Raw genomic sequence first — 26,071 nt, forward strand, 5'->3', positions numbered from 1 at the left:
GGAGGACGGGGAAAAAAGGGGTAGGGAGGGAGGTGTCAGGGCAGTGGCAGGGAAATGAGGCAGCAGCGGGACAGCAGGGGTGAAAGCAGACGTCACGGCGGGGATGCAAACTGGAGGACGCCACGGGAGACAAAGTGCCGACGGGGAAAAGGTGACACGGAAAGAAAAAAGAGTGACAACGCCAACGCGTACGCACCCACGCTCACCAACACGGCCGTGCCGCAACAGCCTCCCCGCACCCACCAGCACGCCGATGTCTCCCGCAACACGCACGCGCCCGCGCCCCAAAACCACGCAGGCTCCCCTCCCAGGCGCCCCCGCACCCCCACACACCCGCCCGCCCGCCCGCCCCAGCCGCCCACGCGGGTGCGGGCGCGCAAAGCACCGCGCGTGCCGCGCCCGCACGCGCGGCTGCCGACGCACACGCAGATCGGCCCCTCCGGCCACCCACGCACCCGCCGCGCCTGCACGCGCGCTATGTACCTGTACGTCCCCGCAAGCCACGCGCCCCTTGCGCGGGGGTACGCCCCTGCCTACAGCCGCGTGCACGGGCGGCGCTCAGCCCCGCGCGCCCACGCGCAGCGCCCCACGCACGTACACACGCTGCCATAAAGACACGCGTAGGCCACGCATGTACCCGCACAGACGCACGCGCGCGCGCACAGAGCGGCCGGAGCGCATCCACCCACCCGCCTGCCGTGCCGGGCCCATGCCGGGCCGTGCCGGAGCCGCTCCCCACGCCGCGCCGCCCTCTGCATGTCGGCGCGGCCCCTTTAAAGGCTAAAGAGGCGGTGCGAGCCCCGGCGCCGGCCCCCGCTGACTGTGTTAAAACTTCGGCGGGGCCATTTTGGGGGCAGTAAGACCCAGCGCGGGCGCCAGGGACAGCCGCCGCCGAGCGCCGCGCACCCGCCCGCCACCCACCGCCCTCCCTCCCGCCAGGCACCATGAGCGAAGCGGCGGAGACCAGCCCGGCGCCCGCCACCACCGCCACGACCACCACGACCGCCGCTGCCCCGGCAGGACCCCCCGCGCCGCCGTCGCCCGCCGCCCCGGACGCCAAGCCCAAGAGCCCCGTCAGCGCCGCCGCGCCGGGTGCGGCTGTTGGTGAGGCGGCCCCCGGCGCCGCCGCCGCTGCTGCAGCCGCCGCCGCCGCCACCACCACCAAAACCGCCGCGGCCGAGACGGAGAAGAAAGTGCTGGGTGAGCACCGGGCCCCCCTTCCCAACTTCCCGGGGCACCTGCGGAGGGTGGCGGGGGGAGCACATGGCCGGGGCCCAGCCCCGTTCTCCCCCCCCCCCCCCCCCCCCCCCCCGCGGCTGTGAGTCAGGCTGCGCTGGGGGGGAGGCGGCCGTGCCGCCTCCTCCTCCTCCTCAGGCCGGGACGCCAGCTCGGAGTTGGGCGGGAGCACCTGTGCGCAGCGGCGGCCACTGCCCCGCCCGGTCCCGGAGAAGCGCCCGGGGCCGCGAACCGCGGCCCCGGGCGCTTCTCCGGGACCGGGCGGGGTTAGGGAACGAAGCGCAGCCATGTTGAGGGGTTTCCCGGCACCTGCCGCCGGCACCGTGCCCTGCAGGGGCATATCCCCTTGGAAGGGGGTTGCTGGTAAACCACGTGTGTCCCCCTTGGATCTTCAGGTCTTTGCACAACTCTTAAGTCTCTGAAGAACACTGCTTTAATAATGCCTGTAGGATTAGTGGTTTGTGGTGGGGGTTTTATTTATTTATTTATTTATTTATTCATTTTTAGCCTCTAACTTAATACAGAGGCAAGCGAGCTGCCAAGTTGCTGTCTCGGTGCTCAAGCCCACTGCGCAGTTAGCGTGTTTTCTTGTCATCCTGACTTAAACAGGATCAACCTGTTGAAAAGGACGAGGCTTCACTCTGCAGCGGAAATAGGGATCTGCTCTTTATTATAAACTGCGTAACTTTAAGAGGTTAGTAAGGCAAAGCTGAGGCTGACCGCTAGTGTGGAGTCCTGAAGTTCAGTAAGGAAAGACTGCATCTTCCCTTCTGAGAGGAAAGAGTGAGGTCTTACTGCAGCAGATAGGGGAGCCAGGTAAAAGATTTCTCTGTAGCTGAGGTAGGAAGGAAGGATTCTAGCAAAATGGAAATTGGATGTATGGTTTGTGTGATTTCCCCCCGCCCCCGTTCTGTTATCCGATTTGTCACTAATCAGTCAAGGCACATCCATATCTGTTGGTGTGTCTGGCTGCTTCTTGCCTTAATGTGGCTTGTTTAATTCTTGGTAATGTGTTTATCTTGCTCACCTATTGTTACTGCTTGGAGAAGGGGGTTGGAGGGGGAAGTCAAGGCACAAGTGCCTTTCCTGGTCTAGCAGGAAAAAAACCCACCATGGTGATGGTTTTGCACACTGTCCCTATTGCTAGGCAAACTTTTTAGCAGGAGTTGTAAGGAGAAGGATCATTGATAATGCTAATTGAAAATGGACTTTTGTTCAAGTCCACCTCAAATGTCCCTGTTAATGGGCTTGTAATTATGTTCACTTAAGTCTCCTCTTACAAAGATCCCATTAGAAACAAGGTCTGATGCTTGCCCAGGGCATCCCAATGTCTGACTTCTAGGAATAAGGATAAAGGTTAGTCAACTTTGGTCACAGGAAACTTTGGCTTTCCTTGCTAAAACTAATGAAAAGGCTATTTTGGCGTGGGTAGGAGTGGCTGATGATTGCTGTACTCTGACGCTATCAGAGGGAAACATCTTGTAGAAATACGTGGGCTTTCACTTGCTGGTGGGATAGGTGTCATCACATCAACTGCCTTCTCTGACTAGTCAGTAAAACTGGTTATGGTTTCCTCTGGGCTTGTCCTCCTCCTCGCCTGATTTTCCCCACTGTGAGAGCTCAGGCTTGGCAGTGGCTGCACCGTGGCCATGTGGATGTTCAATGTCATGCTATTGCATCACGATTGTGCCCCCACAGTAACGCTTAGGGGAGACTGTAAGACTAGTGTGGGTAGGGAATGGTATTTCCCCAGTACGCTGTTCTAGGGAATGTATTAGAGACTCGCCCCGGTCTCTGGCAGCTTGTGCAAAAGGAGCAATGTTGCTCTGAAGCTGTGTGTGTGGACTTCCATTTATCAGCAGCCAGCTGGCCATGTAGAGTGAGTTTTGACTACCTCTCCTTCCACCAGCTTTCCAGCTCGTCTGAGAGTTTGTCAGGCTTCCTAGATTTCTCACCCTCTACCTAATCTGACTGAAATAGGCCAACAGATTTGATAGCTGCTTTGTGGGGGAGGGAAAGGATGGTGGTGGAGGAATCGGTGGTATTAGCCTTGTTTCTTAAAGCAGGCTAAAACCTGCATGTGCCATTGGTACCTGTTTCTGGGCCTTTTTTTCCTTCCCTCTCTTCTTCCCCTGTTGACTTGTCTTAGTGCAGTGAGCTCTTGCATGTAGCCAGTGCCTCTGTGGTAGAAATAAGTGTCTGTACCTAGGGATGTCTCCATGAAAATAAACCTAAAAGCACAACTATAAATGTTGCTGAAGACTGTTATTGTTACAGAATCGGTGCTAGCCAGTGAAACTTTAGGGTTTTATCTCTGTAAATGAGAAGTCTTGGGAATGGATACTGTACTAGGTAGAGCCCTTTTCTCTAATAACTGTCTCAGTCTTAACATGGTTTTGCTTATTCTAATACAATTTTTTTAGCAGAAAATCTGCATATTTAAAGAAGAGCAAAACCTTAATTTCTAAAAGTGCAATGAGAAACGGCCCGTTACTACTTTCAATAACAGCAACAGTATTACAAAGGACTGCTATCAGCAAACATTCCTACTTTAACCCTGTATTTAGGGGAGGAGGAAGAGGTTGCTCTTCTTGTCTGTCGGAGGGGTATATAAGAATGGCAAGACTGCATGAGACCAAAGGTCTGTCTAGCTCTGTCATCTCCTAGGGGATGTTTAGGGAAGAATGCAGGTGTAGAGCAGATGAAAGTAGCAATTTGCGGCGTGTTCTTGTCTCTAGCAGAATGGGTTGGCCTTCTGAACTGGAGATTCTCTCTAGACTGTTTTCCTTTTAATTGTCTCTTGAGTTCCTCCCACCCACCAAACATATGTAAGGTTTTTAACAAGCAGTCATCTCCAGGTGACTAGACCCTTATCAAATAAGTATGATGTAGATTTAGATTGTTGTGGTCATGCTATGTAATAAGTAACATCTATTAAAGTCTAGAGCCCCAAATTCTCCCTTTCCTACAGGTTGGAAAAGCACAAGTTTATGGTCTCCACCCTGTTGCTGAGAGGGAAGGAGAGGTTGAACTACCTCCATTGCTGTTGAGTTCCTCCCACACGTACCTATATGTGGGAGGAACAGGTTTCGCCAGATCCTATAAGACACTGCAGTATGGCTTTTAAGTAAAATGCTGTTTTGGTGTTGAGACAGGAGTTTGTCTTGATCTTGGAAGCTTTGGAACATACAGTTGTTCAGTTTGTAACTGGTAAATCACAGAAGATCTCTAGAAGTAGGAATATTTAAAAAAAAAAAAAAACCACCACAACCAAACATCTTGTGGGGTCTCATGTGGTTAGAGTGATCTTGACAGTGCAAGAAAGAGCTTGTCCAAAATAAGGATGTGCTTGCTGCCTCTCCGCTTGAGAGAGTTGCATGGTGCTTGATACTGCTTCTTTGGCCAGTTCTGGCTTCCAAGGAAGAAAGGAAGGGTTAACTCTTGAGTGAAAGAGCAAACTTTTAAACAACTTTCTTCAGCTATGTTTTGTGTCTAGCTACTAAGCTAAAGAGAGCTGATGAATGGCAGTGGGATTTTCAGCTTTACTGCCCATTTCTGGATAAGAAATAAAAAAGAGAAGGGATGGATGGCCAATTCTGAAAATAGAGCCAGGCTTCATTCTAGGTGCTGTGTGGTAAACTCCTGGCTGAAGAGCAGCAAGTGAAAGCACCGCTTCCTGCTACTGTGTTAGTATAAACTGAAGTAGGAGATGAAGGTACGCTTTGAGTGTGAAGGGAGCAGAATAGGTCTGGTTGTGACTTCATGTGCAGGTATGCCAGTATTTTTGTAACATTCTTTTACTTCATTATGGTTTAGAGTAACTTCTTCAACTTTTTCTTTCCAGCCACCAAAGTTCTTGGCACAGTCAAGTGGTTCAATGTCAGAAATGGATATGGCTTTATCAACAGGTATGTTTAAATTATGATAGTCGTATTTATATACTGTACTAAGACTCATGGTACAGATAGTATGCCATGCGTTAGTAACTGCAGCAGAGACCCAAGGACCTGACTACAGGTTCATGCAGTTTTCAGCCAGATTTGGCCAGGTATCCAGCAAACTTGGATATCATCTCAGGGGACTCTTCCCACCCCCCATTGAAGGTTGTGCGTATGGGAAGAAAACAGAAAGGGTCAAACTCATTACAAATTTAGTCTGTTACTTGTTTCTCCTGTTTACTTGTACTACACCTGTAATGAACTGTATTTTCTTTCATGACTGCCTGGCTTTTTTTAAAGGTGCAAGTAAGGTTGGAGGATGAGGGGAAATACTTTTGGATAAAAATTCAAGTGTTAACTGATTGATCAAAGTACCTACTCTAAATACACTGAGAATCTCTGATGTCATCTAACTGAAGATATCTAGGCCTGGGTTCACAGAAATTCTCTCTTTGTATCTTGTTTTTCTTCTCCTCTAACATGAACAAACCTCTGAATGGCATTGATAATCCAAATAGCTGTAAGTGATGCTGATCACACTCCAACCGTAGGTGCACAAGACCCACGCTTCCAAGTTACTGGAAAAAACTCTGGCTTTAAGGCTGGAATATCTGTGGGGTTGAGGGGCTTAAATGTCTTGTGTGCTTCATGAAAAATGAAGCTCCTGCGTGGTGAACGCTTGTCTTGCAAAAGACGTACCTGTCAAGTTATTTTGTCCTGGAAGTCCTTGAACTGTTACATAGCAGGTAGATTTGGGTAAGTTGGACCCTGTAGAAAGGGGTAGAAGAGCCCTGTTCCATGGATCTGAAGCCAGTTCTGGTACAGTGTTAATCCCCATCTCTGGAGACTACTATCCAGTGTTATGTAAGCTTTAGAAGAAGCTTGAATTAGGAAGTACTCTAAAGTCTTTCATAGCAGCTGAGGTGAGAGCCTTCAGCTGGATATTGTGTAATAACTTGTTAGCTTTCTTCCTAAGCTGAAGTCTACTATTAGTTCAGTCCAGTGCAACAAGTTTTGGATTATGCATTATCTTCACAAACTCTTTGACCCGTCTGTTCCCTCTGCAGAGGAGGAGTGGAGTGAACAGACAGCAGGGTCTAGGCTCTTTCTGTTGTATGGGAACATGGAGTCAAGGTCTCAGCCCTGTCTCCATGTTTTGCGTGTGGAAGCCTAGGCTGGCTGGCCTAATCCAGACAACCTAATGTTCATGTCTGGGTTCCCCTCCAATGGATTCGCCTAACACCTCTTGTGCATGGTTGCTTTGAGTTTCACTGAAAGGAGAGCTCTGTTAACAGCTGTGGCCAGTCCTGTTGATAGTCTTGTTTGACCTCTGGGATAAGAGCTCAGGTTGCAGCCCCTGTGGAATTTTTTTTGGGGAGGGTAGAATAGTGAAAGGCAAGCAAGTCCTGTTGTTAACTCTGCCCCGTGTCAAAACAAAATATTGAATGTTTGCCAGAAGATTAGAGAACCTCCCCTTGTCCCCTTACCCTTCTGAAGGGTGGGGAGTCCTTTCTGCTGTCAAGCATATGACCCTGGAAATTCAGAGCAGGGTCTTGGTAGCATAGACTTACACAGAATGTATGGAATCCAGGGGATGTACTACAGGCTGGGGGAAGGAGGGTTTCACTTGTGAAGTCAGGGGTTTCTATTTAAGTCTAAACTCTTACGACTTCTCACTTTCTTTTCACAGAAATGATACCAAAGAAGATGTGTTTGTTCATCAGGTAAGACAGCAGTAATTGTACTTAAGAGATGTGCACTGTGATAGGTTTCTAATGCAACTTCCTGAAACAGCCATCCAACCTTGTCCTGGCTTCTTGGAATAATTACCACAAATACCTTGAATGGACATGTATGTTGACATTTTCAGGGAGGAATATTAGGGTATGTTTTCCTTCTCTCTGGAGTTATAACTGAAGGAGTAGGTATTACAACCCTTCATACTTTCTTTTGACTGCTCTGATTTGAACACTAAAGGGTTTTGGGTTTGGTGTTTTTTGGTGTGGTTTTGTTTTGTTCTGTTGTCCCTTCCCTGGGGAGATGACTCCTCTGTTTTGTAAATACCTTGCTGCTTGTTGTCTGTCGTCCCCCCCACCCCCCCCCCGCCCCCCCCCCATTTCTCCTTGTGTCTTCTGTTTCTTTGTACTCTCTTCATTCGCAGGGCTGTTCTGTGTCTGCCCTCCCTGGTATTGGAGAGAAAGTGATCTAGTCTGGCTCTTGACCAGCCTGGGTTGCCATCAGCTGTTGCTGCATGAGGCAGCTGCTCTTAGGAAAAAGAGGAGGAAGGCTGTGTGCCAAGTGTGCCCAAGCAGAGAGAGGTTGCCCAGCGGCTTGTCATTGGCTAACTTTCCTTGAACTGTCAGTAGGCTGTTCTAAGTTTATACTCTGACTCTAGGGTCACAGGCAACTAATGGGAAGACAGAGGATGCTGTCTCCATACTGATATAAGCTGATTAGTTGGCTTGGATCTGGTTTTGCATCATCTGAGTCTTTTACTTCACCAGACGATGAAATATTGCCCCTGGAGCTTGTCCCATATGAAATGTCCACAGGCCCATGTGATTCTTGAAAGCATGAGCTTTCTCTATGGCATAAGTGGCAGTATTTCCATCAAATGTAACCAGGAAACTTACACTCCGAGACAAGGATATGTGTGGATGTAGTTGTGTTAAACTTGCTGGTCAACATCAAAGGTTAGTTTAGTTTTTGTGGCTTCATGACTGAATAGCCTGTGATAACTTTGTCTGGGTCAAGGGGTGTAGACCTGTTATCCCTAAAACAGATGAAGCTGGGAGGGAGCAAGGCCTAGTACCTGTAATGAGTGAAGATGTCAGGAAGTGTGTGCAGTACACGTTCCCAGTTCAGTTGGTGGACTGGGAGCAAGAGCTCTCAATGCATGTACCAATTTCTAATGGTCACCTTCCTTCCTTAATGACTGCGTGCCATGTGAACACTGACACAGATGCTGCATCTGCAGCCCCATGGGAATGTGTCCGGGGGAAGGTGGGAAGAGTTCTAGTAGCAGAAACATGTTCGGGATAGGCAGCAGTGTAAAACTACCTTGAAGACAAATGGGGTCTCCCTGAGACCCGTGACAAGATATCCTGGAAAATGGTTGTTGTGCTGATGACAGAAGTCACATGGATCAGTTGTGCTGCGTGGGAAGGGTGTTTGTGGAGACCCAAATGGTGAAGGCCCACAGCAAGCTAGTATTGTCTGAGCTGTTTTGTCTCCTTCACCTGTGGAGATTATTCACATAAATATAAACTGGGGGGGGAGGGGGGGAATGTGTGTGTAACTTCTCTCCTGTGGCTGAAATCCTCTTGTAGTGAGCACTGAGCAAAACTGGCTTGATGTTTCAGAAATGCCACATCATGTGCAAGCTTGCATCTGGCTAACCCTGTTGGTGGGCTGTGCGTGGCAAAGCAGATGCTTCCCACTCTGGCCCGGGTTGGCTGCAGTCGGGTGTTCCCCAGCTCTTCCATCTCGAGCTGTTCCTGTACATGAACGTGCTCGCTACCAGAGCCTGGGGCTTTCTGGCTGGAGCTCCTGCCTGAGTGCTTGGCTCGGCAGAGCCAGAGGACGGGCCCGCCCGGCGAGGGAGGCAAATCCAACGCGTAAGCAAACATCCTGCTGCGAGCTCACTCTCCACTATGGCGAGTGCCGCTTGTGCCCCTCCTCCCCGCCTGTCCCGGGAGGGGCTGGATTACATGCCTGATCCCTTCAGAATAAGGCTGACCTAGTTGAATAGATACAGCCTCCTCCCTGCCTCCCCAGCACGCATCCACAGTGGGGAGGGAACAGGCCGATCTCATGATTGGAATGGGGGTTAATGCTCAGTGCCTGGTTATTGGATGCTATTTATAAACCCAGTACAGATTAAAATGCTTTTCTCTTTAGGGCATGCATGGCTTGCTTTGAATTAACCCTTTGTCTTGCAGGGGACCCAAGCAGTGTTTTAGGGAAGGGCAATTCTTCACCTGCTTCATCTTGCTTGCATCCTTGTCCGTGTGGTTCATGAAAGGTGCTATCTAGGGCACTGTGTCTGTTCGAGCAATAGGGATCCATCTGCCTTGTGGGGTGGAGTGTGTCTGGGGTGTGGAAGGTCTTGCAATTTAACACCATTGAAAGTGTCAGTAGCCAGAGAAGTTCAATTTAATCAGGCATAGTTTGAATCGTAAGCAGTGAGGAGGAGTCAATCTCTTCTTCTGTGCAGGTCTTTCTTTTTCGTCACTTTGTTGGATTGTATTCATTGTGTACAGCCTGGTGTATGTGCACCAGTAACTGGTGTAACAAATTTTGGCTACTGATGTGACAGTGCTGGATGTGCTCATGATGTGGAGACATCACAAGGATATAGAAAGAACTCTTCCAAACAAAATACGGAACTAGCTCTGAAGACTCTTGAAGCTGTCTGTTCATCAGTGTCCCCCTGGGAAAGGAAAGGCTCTGTCTTAATTGTTGAGTGCTGTCTTTGTTAAGACAAAACATCTGTCTTTAATTCAAAAGAAGCTGGAGCCTGCAGGATGCTGGTGAACAGTAACAGGGACAATAGTGCTCTCTCCCCTCTGGATATACAGAGTAAAAGTCTTTTCATCAAGCTTAGAGCTTAGGCTTGTTAGAACCTTATTTCAGTAACGTTTACCTGCAGCTGAGTTAGTAAGCAGTAAAGCCTTATAGCTTCTGCTCTGAATTCTAGGACTTAGTTAAAATTGTTCCTTGTTGCCTTTATAAAACAAATATCAGCCTACTGTATGGCAGCCTCTGTCTCCTATTGGCAGGTTATTCAATTGCAAATCTGAATTTTGAAGTTTCTGTCCGTAAAGCTGGAGCAGAACATGTGTAATCCTGTTGAATTTATCTTCCATTACCCTTCTTGGAGGATGTTTCAGGAGCTTGATTAATCTTAAGTACACCTTCTGCTGAAAAGAAATCTGGTAGTCCTTTCTTCCTCTGCACTTAAAAGGAAGGGGGAGGAGTCTGAAACACAGCTTGTTGACATCTCCGTCATATGCAGAGCACAAGTCTTAATGAGTTCGAGTCAGTTGTCTTGGTACAAGTGGTGGTGAAAGAATTAAACCCTTAATCTGCAGTGAAGATAATGATTTTAGTATTGATATATAGCATTTACAGAAAAGCTAGCACTTCAGCTGATTTTAGAAATGGTGCAGTTATGCTAATAGGTTGGCAAAAAGCAAACAAAGTTGTCTCAGCTGATGGTGGGAGTTTGCTTTGTAAAGTAATTCCCAAAAGAATTCACTTAAGCAGCTCGTTCTCTTCCTGTATTAAAAAAAAAAAAAAAAAAAAGAAAAACAACCTCTTGGGTTGTTTTTGCTTTGGTAGCAATAATATGTACACTCTTGCATTCTTCCTTAAGCTGTTCAGGGACACTGCAGGGTACAGGGAAAGGTGTGGCTAGATGTAGGGATAAAAAGACTTGTTGGCCTATTGCCTGAAACACAAAGGGGACTGTGTTCAGCAACAATAAGAATACTTTTCCTAAACTGGTCAAGCTCAACTTTAAACTGATTAGAGCTTTTCCTTCAGTGGGAAGTATTTTTGGGCTATTGTTGACTGAATGAACGTAGTTGCCACACACAGGCAACAACTCAACTATCTTCATTTTGCCTGTTTTTCTTGAACTGCAGATAGATATGACAACTGTTTCTGCCCTACATCCCATTTCTTAAGCCAGATTTGTGCCCTGTATTTCCATGTGTGCTTCTGTCTACTGGAACTGCACCTGCCTCTTTCACGCTAACAAAACATGCTCATATCGGGGAAACTTAAAGTGAATTGTTCTTTAATAATCTAAGAACTGAGGTAAAAAGCTGGCTACTAGATTGGCTTGTACAATATGTGTGTTTTGGTTTTGGTTGGGTTTTTTCTCCCCCAGCCTCTTCAGTTTGTGAACCTGTACCTAGTGAATAGATAGTAGGCTTGTCTTGCTAACTGCCTTTTGTGGAATCCTAGAAATACTCCACAGAGTGAAAGGCATCCATAATTGACAGGCTGAAACTTGCTTTGGGAGGTTTGAGTTGTTCCTGTGAGTCTGAGGACATTTTCAGCCGGTTTTGATCCAAAGCCATGTTGTTAATAGTATTTTCGGATTTCCGTCCAGGAGATGACTAAGACTGTGATTGTTCTGGTACTATTTCTGTGTTCTTTAGGGACTCACCTAATTTTTGGGGGTCTCCGTTACAGTGCTTAGGTAAAATGCTTATTTATGTTACACCAGATAGTAAGTCTTCTCTAGTTACTAGGAGTTGCCGTGATACCTTATAGTTAATGTCATCTTCTACAAAAGTGCTCCTGGCCTTAAGTTCTCTGTAGGTGGTCTACAGGTCTCCTGATGACTGTGAAGGCATGGGTGACATTTGCTGCTGGAGCTGCCTTGGTACAGCTTGCAAGAGATCAACCACTCAGTGTGAACTCTGTTCATACAGAAATATTTAGTAGGCTTGACAGAGGGGATCCTGGGGCAACAGCTGATTTGTAAACTCATGGTATTGAGAAAGAAGTAAACCTTGAACTGAGTATTGGAGGGCCTGTGGAATAAGAGAGACATCAATGTATTTGAAATGTCTCAGTGTGACAGCTGATCTGGTGTGTAGAGTTGGGATTGTAGCAGGAGAATACTGTCCTTCCCTCATCTACAGGCATGAATGTCTAAGGTATTTTTTCTGTATCTTCTTTCTTTAAAGACGGCAATAAAGAAAAACAACCCACGGAAATATCTGCGCAGTGTTGGTGATGGAGAGACTGTAGAATTTGATGTGGTCGAGGGAGAGAAGGTAAGAGATTATGGAGACTTAAGGGCGTGGTCCAACAGAGTTAACATCACTCTAGTGGGGAGTAACACAGAACCTTAGCTGTGTATCTGGTGGTTTTTTGTCTAATGTGTTAATCCTTGGGGTGGGTGGCATTCATACAGCTTTCCTGTGGAAGATATGTTTTTTTAAAGGCTTCATTAAGAAGTGTTTCTAGATACGTATCAGAACTCTAACTAGATTCCTAGTGCTTCCAGAATCTGTAACTTTTACTTCATAGAGAATTTGGAGCTTGTAGCCTGCCATCATTAACTGAGTATGTATTGCCCTGAAGTATGTATTGTCTTGGAGTCTGGTAGCTTAATAACTGTAAGAAGTTCTTTGTGCTTCTACTTTCACAAACTTTTTTGAGTTTTCTGAGGTCTTTTCTTTTGGTCTTTAATCAGTTACTCCTTGCTTTTTCCTCTGAACTCAGTCTGGCCAATAGGGTCTTAACTCACGATCATAACTCTTGGTTATGGGGTTGACAATAACAAACTTGCTTTTGCACTATGTGGGAGGAAGGAATCTCTGTAGCTTGGAACTGATGCAAAAAAGCCTCTTTCCTGTTTCATCTTCTCCCTGTAGCTGGTTGTTCTCTTCTCATACCACCCTGGTTTACTTTCTTTTGGCCTTTTAGGGTGCAGAAGCAGCTAATGTCACTGGTCCAGATGGAGTCCCTGTAGAAGGCAGCCGCTACGCTGCAGACCGGCGCCGCTATCGACGTGGCTATTTTGGCCGACGCCGTGGACCACCTCGAAGTGTAAGTTTAATTTCTTTAGTGGTGGTTATCCTACCTCCTCAGCAGTCTTCTGATCCCCTCATGAGAGGGAATGACAGGTTCAGCACTGGCATATAGTAAACTGTCAATGCTTAACTAAGTTGTGAGTGTTCTTCAGTAATACTCTGGGTTCCTCCAGCACATCATTGATGTTGATACTCATACCTTCTATTACTGGGTGTCCTGTAGGCCCTTCCTTGGCATGTCTTTCTAGCATGCATTAAAAGCATCTCTGAGTTTTAAGGTATCTGTTCGAAGAGTACACACAAAGGAGTGAGACACCTAAGTGGTTCACCATGCCCTTTACCTGAAGCAAGGGGAAGGATTTATTACTCTAAGTAGCATAACCCTAACTTGGAAGGGTTACTTGGAAAACAGGATTTGTTTAGAAGTTTGTTGCTTTTGCATGGTGTTGTACTACTTTGACCAACTAGTTGAAACCTCCATGTATTATCCCTTAATAGGCTTCTGCCTACAGCAGTTCAGTGTAAAGATAATGTATTTTTTCTTTAAACTAGCTATGCACCACTGTGCATAACATCTGCAAGCCTTCCTAAGCAGCTTCCCTGCAAGTTTTTGCAGAGGGAGGAGTAAGTATGAAGTACATGGCTGTAGTTCTAGCAGTTGCTACTCCTATCCACATGGTGCTTGTGCTAAATTGGTGTCTGGAACAATCCAACAAACTGGAATATACTCCAGGCTTTATTAGCTTTAATAGTTGAGTCTGTGATCATTGCTTGCAGAAATGTGTGAGTGATCCAATATGAGAGCCCTGGTGGAAGTCTCTGCCCAAACAACATAACTCTCTTCTCATTTTGTTCTACAGAGTTGCCAGCATGGGGGGCAAACAGAATAAATGTTGTCAAATCCTTCCTTAAAGCCTAGCTGTTTATACTAGCTATCATGAGGTCTTTTCTTTAATCCTGCTGGATGCCACTGAGCCTTAAATGTGAAAGGTGTTCTTTGAGTCCCTTGGAGACGGCTAGAAGTTGGTGTGGGTAACTGATGGCTTATTACTGAGTACATCTTTGTTTTTGTGGCGATACAGTTGGCAGCTTCAGCTTTCAGGCCAAGTGACAAAGAACTAGGATACTTGGTTTTGTTCAGCACTCTTTGTGTCTGGTCTTACCTGCTAGCTCATCAACTAGCTACATTCCAGTATTGATTCTGTTTCCTTTTGCTCCCTGAGATTAAAATCTCCCTCAACTGTCTCTATTGGAAGTGATGCTTTAGTTGGTGGTATTGGTGTTGTCTTGGAGCTGCTTCAGATTTTAAATGAGCAGACATATTAAGGCTTGGACAACCCTGTGTACTGCTGAGTATGGAAAGCAGCTGTTTCTGCTTGAAGAGTGATAATGTGAGACCCAGCTTGGACATAGGGAACGCTCAGTCTCAGGGTACTCATGTTTGGACATGTTCTCTTGGATGTCTGATGCAAACTCATGCAGCTAAAAATCCGGTTTGCATGTGACACTATATCACACTTGGATCCTGGTGCTTGAAGATGTACGCAAGGGGAACAAATTGTGGTATTACACTGTCTTCCCTTGGCTTACTTATATCTGAGTCCCCAGACTGATTTGGTGTGGGTACCACACCTTAGCTGTTGTGTTATTGGTGCCTGATGTCTTATGAAGTCATCTCTTATTTCATAACCTAAAACATACTGCTCTTTCTCTGGGATCATTGACTCTGTAAGAATTGCAGCCTTCAAAACTTGCAAATGATAATTTACAATAGGACATTAACCTGGGTGTTCATTGTTTCCCATTGTTCATGAGGTTTGTTGGTCCTTCTTTTCAGCTTGCTGAGTAGCCTCTGAATGTCAGGCCTTCCCATCAATGCATTGAATGCTCCTCTGGATTTGGTATCGTGTTAAAATTAAGAGTAAATTCTGTTTCATTGCTGTGACCTTTCAGAGATGATATTGGCCAGGCAGTGACACTGGCCAGCTCCTTCAGCACTCTGGAATGTATCCTGTGTAGTCTCATAGTTTTGTATGTGTAAGACTTGATTAAGTGAAACTTCCTTTTCATGTTTGAGCTCAGTCAGAAGTTCCTTGTGCAGCCAAAGTTGATGTTCTGCTATGCCTGCTCAACTTTCTGCATGTTGCAGTGGACCCTTCTTGTGTTCCGAGGTGCAACCAGTTCTGTTGGGCCTCCTTACCCACTCACATAATAGTTGCTTGAACAAGTCAAAGCTCCACTTTAAGGAAGTCTTTGCAGGGACTGCAAAGGGCTGTGCAGGGACTGTCCCTGAAGTTATGCTAGTGTAGGTCAGTGAAACCACTCAAACTTTTCCAGGTATTTTTGTCATCCCGTGTGCTTGCTTTGATAGATCAGTTGAGAGTAGAGTGAATCCTTATCTGAAGCCATCATTTCTTCCTTTTTGGAGATTTTTCACTTTCAGTTTCAATGTGAAGAATGTGTTAACTGATGTATGTCTACTCCATCTAGAAAGATGCTTCTTCCTAATACCCTTTTTCTTTAACAAGGCCTGCTCTTTCCCCTTCCATTCCCATGCCTGTAAATGGGGAAGAAAGGTGGTCCGTGAGCCACAGCAGTATGTGTACACTATTCTGTATGGTCCCATTAAAAGGTGCATTAAAGGTTGTGCCTCTCTACTTGAGCAAGTGTTTTTGGCTAACTGTCCTGTAGGATATTTCTGAGACAAGTTTGAGTTGCTGATGGTAACTCTTGGGTTGTGTTTGCTGAAAGGATATTTACTCAGCTGCAGGCAACTTGCTGCACACCTCAAGGAAAAGGTTTTAGTATTACCCAGGCCCACTATGTTTAAAGATATACTAGGCTGCAGAGGTGAAAGGTTTTCCCAGACCTTAGCTGGCAACATCATCAATCCTGTATTTACTGGGGGGTGGGGGGGCGGAATTCTTTAATTTGTTGAGGTGACTTTTGACATGGTGGCCTTCTTGAAACTTAGAACTCTTTATTGATGTCTGTTAGCAACTCCAGTCCAACCTTGCAGTGCAGCAAGAATGGATTTATCCTTGCTTACTGGCATGGCTTTAAGCTAACTAAAGATGCTTTAAGCTAACTAAAGATGCTATCCTCTGTTTGCCATGCTAGCTCAAATGTTCCTGTACTCTGCATGTAACTTACTGGGTCTGTTTTTGAACACATTGTGTGAATTTGTCAGCAGCGAGGAGAACCTTGAGGAATCTGAGGTATTTAACCAGCTCCAGTGGACCTGCATCTGGATTGCATGGAGAGTTCTGTGGAAAGTACTTGTTCATATCAGAAGTTTCTTAATTGTACCTACTACAGAAAAGAAGCTGTGCTTGTCACTAAATTGTGACACCATAGACATGGTGTGGAGCTGTAGTCAGAATGTTAGAACAGACAATGAATCATGGAATAACCTTGAGAACCAGTGATGTCCTCATGTACATACTGTGTGCATTACTAATAGAAGAAGCCTCTAGACCAGTGAGTTGGAAAACAAGTGGAATAGTTTGAGAGCTGTTTTATAGGCTGACACTATTTCTTGTAGAGAGGAGACCTGAAAAGATGAATAGTAGTACACAAAAGCTAGAGACTGATCTAGAGATGTAAGAACAAATGAAGAAGAAAATAGGGGAAGCAGGTGGGTAAAAAAAACTTATTGCAGTTATAGTTAATCCTTACAAAACTTCTTTGGGGGACAGCAATAAAATTTTGTACCTTTGTAGGGTTAGAGAAATCTGTGCGAGATCTTCATGGGGAATCACAGCCTGCCTGCTATCTTGGTCTTCTTCAGAGGAAAATGTAGAGTGCAGCAGGCCAGCTTCATGCATTTGTCCCTTAGGACGAGCTAATTTTTTGTTAGAACGTATAACACTGAGTTAGAAGGTTCCTGTGGAAGAGACTGAGTGAACAGGACCATGTGTGTACTAGACATGGTGTGGTGCTTTTAAGAATACAAATGAAGCTTTCCTAATAAATTAATCTAATAGACTTACTTAGTATAGTAAAACAAGACCTCAAAGCTCAGGTTCTGTTTTCTGGTAAAATTGCATCTGTTTCAGTGACTTCTGACAGCATAATTATTTTATTCTGGAGCCATACTTCACTTCTGGCCAATAGACCTAGATCAATTGACAGTGATACTAATATGTTTAACTGAATTTTAGAAGTATCACAAGGGCTAAGCAATTCAGTTGATTTGCTAATCTGTTTTCAACTGATTATTTAAGCCAAACCCACTTAAAATACTGACAGAGCAACACTAAGTTCAAGATGAATAAGAAAATGTTTGCATTGTTTTCAAGTAATGCTTCATCAGGTTTAGTTGTTCTTTCTGTCCCTACTGGAGATGGAGTCTTTTATCTGAGATTCCAGTGCAGCCCTCTGTGGGGAGGAGTAGACTTGGGCTGTGCCATTAAAATCATGTAAAAATTCAATACTGCCTTTTAAAGAGCTGTGAATGTGATCCTGACTGTCAAGTGCTATAGGAGAGCTCTGGCTGATTAAAGGAAAAAAAAAAAAGTTGTTGTGTGCCCCTCCCTACAATTAGGCTGGTTGATGCTTTGTTAGCTTCTGGCACATTGTTCCTCAGACAAGACCTACTAGGCCTTTGTGGTTCTGTATTTCCGGCATTGCAGTGCTAGAACCGAGCGCTGATTTAGCGTGTGCTTGCTCAGAAATCCTGGAGAAGAGAAATGGTGATTATGCTGGAACATGTTCAGGATTGTTTTAGTTTTATGTCCTCTCTTCCCTGCACATCTTCTGCTCTCTCCTGTTTCTGTGCTTTGCCAGTCCTCGTGAGAAAGAGTGAGAGCAGGAGCAGCATTAAGCCCTTGCTTCACAAAAGGCAAATCCCAAGACCTCCAAATCACTGTTGCCACATACAATACTGGCAGTGTTATTTCTCGCCTTACTGTCTGAGACGCTTCTGACCACCATCACAGGTCTATTAAACTGTAAAGTTATGTAGTACAAAGCATCTTGATACAAACTGGGTAGATTGGTATTGCAAAGTAGATATTAGTATAATACTGTCGTAAACTCAGAAGTGTAATTTTCCTTTTGAGTTCCAAGTCTCTCTTACTTCTCTACTGCTATCAGATGCTACCTATTATTACTACCTACTTAGTGGGAGTTCCTGTGGATACTTAGTTATCCTGATCAGTTTTATACATGACAGAACATAATGGATGTTGTTTATGATGGGTTTTTTAATTGAATTCCGATTTCTCTCTACTCACCCCAGCAGCTGACCCTGTCATATTGTTAAGAGTAGCCGGTATAGCTCTTCTAGGTACAGCATGTGAAATATTCCAGTTGCCTTCAAGCCATGTCTCTGTGCTTTTTGGAAACTTGGAAAGCTACAAAGAGTGCTTGAATTATTAATGCATTTGGAGGGTATTTTACTGTGGTGAGAAGAGAAGATTGTTCAGGTCGGTCCCTGAGGTTCATTTAATGCCCCAAGATTTCTTGTTACAACCTCCAGCTCTTGTTACAATGCTGCAGCCTTTCTAAATGTTTATCATTGTGTTGTCTTGGCTAAAGAAAAGCTCACTACCCAAACAGTTACCTGAGATTGCCGGTTAAAATAGAGCAAAATAGGATGGTAGTAGTTAAAATAGCTATGTCAAATTGGAAGGAGACCTGTCAAACTTAATGTAGACTACTGAAGGCTGTCAGGAAGCAATAGCTTTTGTTTCCTACTGCATCAGATGCAAAAGATGCACTTCTGTTTCCAGATCTCTTGTTAAATTCCTTCTTTGAAAGGGAAGAATAGTACAATGGGAACTGTAAATCAGGTAACGTATAAAACAGACATTACCGATGGCTGGCATTTTAAAAAATTACAAAAAAAACCCCAACAAAGTAGGAAAAAAAAGCCCAAACTGAAATACAGCTTTATCAGTTAACAACTAAAGGGGAAAGGTAACTACTGCATCTCTGAAAGGTTGAAAATGTTGAGTGTGTAGAAGAGTATTTGACATGATGTAATACAGGTTTTTTTTCTATCTTTAAAATTCTTCATGTTTTTGTGGGAGTTCTCCGTGGAACGGGGCTTTGTGTAGAATGAAGCCAGAATTGGTCTCTGGCAAGTTTCAGCATGATGCCTTTCAGTTAGCTTTCCAAATTCGGAAGTGTCCTGATTAATAGCTGCCTCTCCATAACACGTTTACCCCTTACAATGCAGTGTCATGTCTTGAAATGCACTTTCATATGCATCAGAGAACTATCAGGTTCTCTGCCTTTCTTAGCCTGTTACTATGAGGAACAAGGGCAGCATTATTGGCTCTTGTTCTGTCCTCTTATCTCTGCCTGCATTAAAGCCTTTTGAGTATCTGCTTCTTTTTACCTGGTATGCTGGTGTTTCTGTACTGATATACTGGTTTTGAACTTGTGTTCAGATCATTGGGCTTCATAGTTAATACACTGCCCATGAAATAAGCTAACACTTCATCTTTGTCTCTGTCTTCTGTTTTCTTTTGTTTGTAGGGTGGTGAGGGAGAAATCAAGGATGGGGTCACAGAAGGAGGACAACTTCAACAAGTTCACAGGAATCCTACCTATCGTCCCCGCTATCGCAGGTTTGTGCTACTTCCTTTACTCATCATTATATTTGGATGCTTTTGTGATCTATACAGGCTTCATTAGGAGCAGGAAGCTGTATTCCCTGGCTTTAATGTGCATGCAAATGGTAGGGACAGTGAGAAGCATTTTAATTATTAGGAGAAAGGTGAGCCACAGGAGTAAGGAAACAACTGTAGAATTTGTTTAATGTACTTAATATATTGCTCAGAGCCAGGAACAGGTCAAGAAAGGGCGAAGAATTCTTTGTAACCTGTTACTTCTCACAACTGAGCAACATATTGAAGCGAGTTGCAGGGTCTGTGTCTTCCCAGCTGAACTCTTACACTTTCCTGGACAACTAATGATTCTAAATCCCACTTGATCTGGGACAGGTAGGTCCACCATCTGCAGGGGCAGGGTGCACTTTGTAACTTCTTGTGGACTGCACATAGCAGTTTGCAGTTCATCACTGGACTAGTAGCTTATGCACATCCACCTCAGTCCTACCTGTCACGCAGGCTTGGTTTTATGCACTGGTGCTACTTGTAGATACAGAAGAAAGCCTCCTGTTCAGTAAAAACTGAAGGTGTGTCCTATCTCTTAAAGGCCATTAGACTATATGGTGGCATTATAGTTACTTTGTAGTATCCTGTGCTAGAGGAGGTTATTGCAGTCAGTCAAGATTTAAAGTTTAGGTTCCTTGAGGGCTGCTAAAGTAGAAGATAACAAAATAGGATTATTAGAGTTACTCTTGGTAGAACTTCTGGAGAAAGGGGGTACTAAAGAGACTGCAGAGCTTCCAGAATAACAAGATAAAACTCATCAAAATGATGGGCGGGGGGGGGGGGGGCGCTGGGCAGTGTGTGAAGAGCGAAAGTGACTGAGGGCTCTGAGGCTGGGAGAAGAGACAAAGATAGATTATAGAGGTCCTCAGAATAATTAGTGGCATGGAAAGGATGGATGAAATTGTTTTTGCTTTTTCTTCTGATAAAATAACACAATGAAGGGAGTGGGAGACATGCTGAAAAACAAAGGGAGGTTCATAGAATAACAGCTCAGGTTGGAAGGGACCTCAAAAAAAAATTATCTGACTGAACCTTTTGTGGGAAAGGGAACCTAGATGAGATTATCTAGCACCCTGTCCAATCACATCTTGAAAACCTTCAGTGATGGGGACTCTACCACATTTCTAGGGAGGCTATGCCAGTAAATGATTGCCCTGACTGTAAATCTATCTTATATCAAGATGAAACCTCTCCCAGTGCAACTTGTACCAGTTGCCCCTTGTCTTCTCAGTGTGGCTCCTTGTGAAGAGAGAGCCCCTGTCCTCTTTGTAGCTGCCCTTTAAGTATAGGAGTACTGAGTTCCCTCCTAAGCCTTCCCTTCTCCAGGGGGAAAAGACCTAACTTCCTCAGTCTCTCCTCCATAAGTCAGTTTCTCTAGCCCTTTGATCATAATGGCCCTCCTTTGGACTGTATCCAGTCTGTCTGCCTCCTTTCTTAATTGTGGGCACCAGAACTGGATACAGTACTCCAGGTGCAGCCTGATAAGTGCTGAGTGGGATGTTCACATGTCTCTGCTACTAATGCCTCTGTGGATGCAGCCCGGGATCCGTTTGCCATTTTTGCTGCAGTGATGCACTGCTGACTCATGTTATGCATACAGCAGATTGCTGGAGCTTTTTGCCATGGGATATCGGAGATGTTAAAAGCTTGAATGAGCTTGGGGAAGACTGTCAAATAGCTAGAAGATATTGTGATATCTCTAAATAGGCAAACTCTCTGGCTCAGGAAACCCGCAGGGTGGAAAACAATTGGAGGCTGCGAGGCTCTTTGGGAAGTAGGTTTCCTTGTCCTTATTTTTCCCTAGGGATCCATAGAACTGGGATAAATGGACACTCAAAGACCCAATAGGCAATTCTTAGGTTCTTAGTAAAGATCCCTTGGAGTTCACATGAACACTGATGCTTTCCAGTGGGATAGGCAGATTAAGTTGCTGAGTCATCTGTGTTAGTCATATCTTAAACTGGCAAGTATAGGATTGTTTTCTTCATTTTTCCAGCCTTAGTTCTGACGTGATCACTCCAGCTTCCAGACTCGACACTGAGGGAACAATTCCATAGCTGAGGAATTTGGTGTAGTTAAAAATATCAGTGTGAAATAGTCAGCCTCTGACTGTCATACCTTTTGAGATGTTGCCTCACTCTTTTTCTTTTATTCAATTCCTTTAAATGGAAGAGCTCATTCAGATTCTTGGCTTCCACAAGTTTTATATTGGAGAACAAATGACAAGTTAAATAAAACACTGGATTACTTTCTCTGGTGTTCTTCATAAAGTATTGTGGTATCGTCCTCCATAACATCCTTTTCTGTAAGTTGGAGAGATATGGATTTGATGGGTGGACTGTTTGGTGGATAAGGAATTGGTCGGATGGTTGCATCTAGAGGGTAGTGGTCAACGCCTCAATGTCCAAATGGAGACCAGTGACAAGTGGTGTGTCTCAGGAGTCCATAGTGGGACCAGTGCTGTCTGATATCTTCATCAGACACACAGACAGTGGGATCAAATGCACCCTCAGCAAGTTTGCAGATGACACCAAGCTGAGTAGTGCAGTTGACATGCCTGAGGGATGAGATGCCATCCAGAGGGACCTGGACAAGCTTGAGAAATGGGCCCATGTGAACCTCATGAGGTTCAACAAGGCCAAGTGCAAGGTCCTACACCAGGGTCAGGGCAACCCCTGATATCAATACAGGCTGGGGCATGAAGGGATTGAGAGCAGCCCTGTGGAGAAGGACTTGGGGGTAGTGGTGGATGAAAAGCTGGACATGAGCCAACAATGTGCGCTTGCAGCCCAGAAAGCCAACCGAATACTGGGCTGCATCAAAAGAAGCATGGCCAGCAGGTTGAGGAAGGTGGTTCTGCCCCTCTACTCTGCTCTGGTGAGACCCCACCTGGAGTACTGCGTCCAGCTCTGGAGCCCTCAGCGCAAGAAGGACATGGACCTGTTGGAGCAGGTCCAGAGGAGGGCCACAAAAATGATCTGAGGGCTGGAGCACCTCTCCTACGAGGCCAGGCTGAGAGAGTTGGGGTTGTTCAGCCTGGAGAAGAGAAGGCTGCAGGGAGACCTTATTGTGGCCTTTCAGTACTTAAAGGGGGCTTATAAGAAAGATGGGGACAAATTTTTTAGCAGAGCCTGTTGGGATAGGACAAGGAGTAATGGTTTTAAACTCAAAGATGGTAGATTTAGATTAGATATAAGGAAGAAATTTTTTGTGATGAGGGTGGTGAAATGTTGGAATTGGTTGCCCAGAGAGGTGGTAGGTGCCCCATCCCTAGAAACATTCAAGGTCAGGTTGGATGGGGCTCTGAGCAACCTGATCTAGTTGAAGATGTCCCTGCTTATTGCAGGGGGTTTGGACTAGATGACCTTTTAAAGGTCCCTTCCAACCCAAACTGTTCTATGATTCTGCTTTCAAGGAGCTGATTTGTATTAGTCTGCCATTCACTCACTTGCTTCTCTTTATCTTGTCCTTGTTTTTCTATCAACTAGCTGAAGAGGACAAGTTCCAACATTGAATTTAGATGAACTATGAAATGGATGTAATCCCCATTTTTTTTTTGTATGCATGTTTGTTCAAAAACAGCAAGAGGTCAGTAACAGTGCAAGAGCAACAAGAAGCTGAAGATTGTCCTTAATTCCAGTGACTACCTGTTCCATGCAAAATGGATCCATCCTTCTGGATGCTGGATCTAGAACCATAAGCCTTTCACCTCTACTCTGAGCTTTTCTATCTGTGAATGTCTGTGTTAAAGTTGGATCTCTTATGTAGGATTTGTGGGAATTGGGGTAATACTGATGCTGCTGCTTGTAGGGATCTGAGCAGAATAAATTTTATTCCTGAAAGTCTTCAATAGCATTGGGCAGTCAGGAATAGCACCACACCAGGTACAATGAGGCACCTGAGCTTTTGCATGTCATATGGGTGAGGATAATTTGTCCATGGCTAATGGGGATGTATGCATTTCTGATGCATTTTTCTCTGTAAGAGGTATGATGGCTTACTGTATCCAATATGAGTGCAGAATCTGAGTTAACAGATAAATATTGCTTGCATTTACATGCACTAAATCAGTGACACTTGTGCTTTTTATGTTAGATTCCTTTGGAAAAGGGAAATTGTTTTTTGCGATGGGATAGCTGTGGAGTAGCTAAGCCAGCTAATGGGAACTAGATAGTAGGTGATGACTTTGCCATCACTCTCAGCTGTGTTTTGACAACTTATAAACATACTTTGTTTATACTGGAAATAGGATGAAATACTCTTGCATACGTCAGGAACACGGACAGCTTACAGAATCATAGAGCATTTTGAATTGGAAGGGACTCGTAAAGATTGAGTCCAACTCCCTGCTCCTCACAGGACTACCTAAAACTAAACCATATGACTAAGAGCATCATCTAGATGCTCCTTGAACTCTGACAGGCTTGGTACTGTGACCACTTCCCTGGGCACCCTGTTTCAGTGACCAACCACTTTCTCAGTGAAGAACCTTTCCCTAGTGTCCAAACTGAACTTCCCCTGATGCAGCTTCGTTCCATTTCCTTGCGTCCTGTTGCTGGTCACCAGAGGGATGGGATCAGTACCTCCCTCTCCATTGTCCCCCTTGAGGAAGTTGTAGACCATAGTTTTAGATTGTAGTATGTATCCACACATTGTAGCTCCAAACCAAAAGCCTGTCGTCTTTTGAATAACCAATCCCAGAGATCTCCTTATGTCATTAACATGTTAGTGTTAATGAGGTCCAGCTTGCCTAACTGAGATACATGCTACACTCTTATATGGTCAAGAGGGGCAACGTAAGGCAAAGAAGGAAGATCCAGGAATGGTTTAGGTGGAATTGCTGTTCCCAGGGATTGCAGCATTAATTATGAATAGGGCTGGACTGGGATATAGCTAGTCCAAGGCTAACTTGGCAGAGTCAGCCTGTGTGGTCATTACTGCCTTGTTTCTTCTCCTAGCCAGCTATTCAAAGTGGGCTAACTACCTCTTTATTGTAGGCCAGACAGCAGAATATGCTGATGTAGCTTCAGGAGTGAAGAGATGCCCAGGTTGCTTGTCTAACCCAATGAAATGCGTCTTTCCCTTCCAACTATATGCCAGCTGAACTCCAAAGGGATGATTTACTAGCATTCAAAATTGTTACAGATGGTACTTGATCAGAGAGGTTTTTGATGGGCTAAAATTATGGTAGTTTAACCTTCTCAGGCTTCTGTCATACTTAACACATATTTCTCCCCCTCTTCAGAGGGCCCCCGCGTCCACGCCCTGCCCCAGTGGCTGGAGAGGCTGAAAACAAAGAGAACCATCATGAGGCCAATGCTATGAGTCAGCAGCCACTTCGCCGTGGGTATAGGCGCCCATACAACTACCGGCGTCGACCTCGTCCACCCAATGCTCCAGCTCAGGATGGAAAAGAGGTAAGCATGCTCCTGGCAAAATGTGGCAGAGGCAGAGTTTTGATGGGATGAGTGCTCAAGACCTTCTGTCCTGTGGGAGTTTTAATAAGTGTATTGTTGGTGTGCTGGAGGAGTCTGACGGCCAAGTCCAAAGTGCTGGCTGGTTTCATTGCCTGTTCCTTGTGGACTTATTTGAGAATGAGCAGTTTAGCTTAAATGGAACCAGCAGTGGGATAGGGGTTGCTTCTGTGTAAGTTCTTAATTGGGGTCAGACTGTAACAAATATTTTTTGGAGAGAAGCAGTTGTGTTTTCCAGCTTCCTCAAACCTTCAGTCTGTATGTAGTATAAGAGATGGATTTGAAAGCTCCAGATCCATTTCCTGAACTGCTTGAACCAGACAATTTCACGGAACTGTTTGCAAACATAGAATTTACCTTAATGAGGAAAGACTTTCCGTATCTACTTAAGGTGGTCCCCTGACAGAATCTGCTGCGTAACACTTAAACTTCAGTGTATTTCCTATAGTTAATATTTTCTGAGCATTCATCTACCTTGATTATTTTAAAACCTGGGTTATGCTGGCCCTACCACTGAACAAGAGGAAGGGTCTGGAGGTGAGTCTTTGCTTATAATAAAGGCTTATTGTGTCTCAGACAAAGGTGACTGAAACACCTGCTGAAAATCCTGCTCCAGTGACTGAGCAGAGTGGTGCTGAGTAATGTCCGGCTCCCCAGGCACCTTTACCATCCCTCAGGTAAGGAATATAGATTGTTCCTGTTCTCCAGCTGAAGCAGCATTGTGTATACTTCTAGGACTTGGACTCTGGCCACATGCCCTTATGTATGGCTAGATATTTGTGATAACTTCTTAGTGCTGTATAGGCAAACCAAGGAACTGTTTGCTGCTTTCTCTTCTTTCTCTCTTCTGTCTCTGTGTCTATATTTGTCACAAAGTCATTTTTGCTTTATCAGTCTGATTTTTCAGGAAGATGTCTGGTCTATATAGCAATAGCATCTGTTGATGAGTTAGTAATGTTTTGCTTTAGGAAGGTACTGAACTCTCAGCTTACAGATAGCATAAGCCAGTCATGCTTATCCTGTCTCTTACTATGGTAACTCCCTCTCTGCCTGACATCCCACCTCTTCAACAGGAAAATGAAACTTAAACTGCCTTCTTTTTTGAAATTTGGCTCTTCAACAGGTGTCCTGAAATACAACTCAAGAATAACACCAAAGAAACACTCAAGCAATAAATTGTCAACAGCGATGATGAAAGCAAAGATTTGAAACATGGGAACTTAAAAAAAAAAAAAAAAAAA

The 26,071-nt window shown here is 45.1% G+C and overlaps 1 protein-coding gene across 1 annotated transcript; it reads left to right on the forward strand.

Moving 5' to 3' along the window:
* The first annotated feature begins 944 nt into the window (after positions 1 to 944).
* YBX3 (Y-box binding protein 3) lies at positions 945 to 26,071 on the forward strand. Its single transcript, XM_075725340.1, has 9 exons — positions 945 to 1,200; positions 5,081 to 5,144; positions 6,865 to 6,898; positions 11,879 to 11,968; positions 12,624 to 12,746; positions 19,217 to 19,308; positions 24,602 to 24,773; positions 25,407 to 25,507; positions 25,954 to 26,071. The coding sequence occupies exons 1-8, from the start codon at positions 945 to 947 to the stop codon at positions 25,470 to 25,472; spliced, it is 897 nt and encodes a 298-aa protein (XP_075581455.1). The 3' UTR covers positions 25,473 to 25,507; positions 25,954 to 26,071.

The sequence above is a fragment of the Pelecanus crispus genome, chromosome 1 (assembly GCF_030463565.1).
Source record: "Pelecanus crispus isolate bPelCri1 chromosome 1, bPelCri1.pri, whole genome shotgun sequence".
In the NCBI taxonomy this organism is placed as follows: Eukaryota; Metazoa; Chordata; class Aves; order Pelecaniformes; family Pelecanidae; genus Pelecanus; species Pelecanus crispus.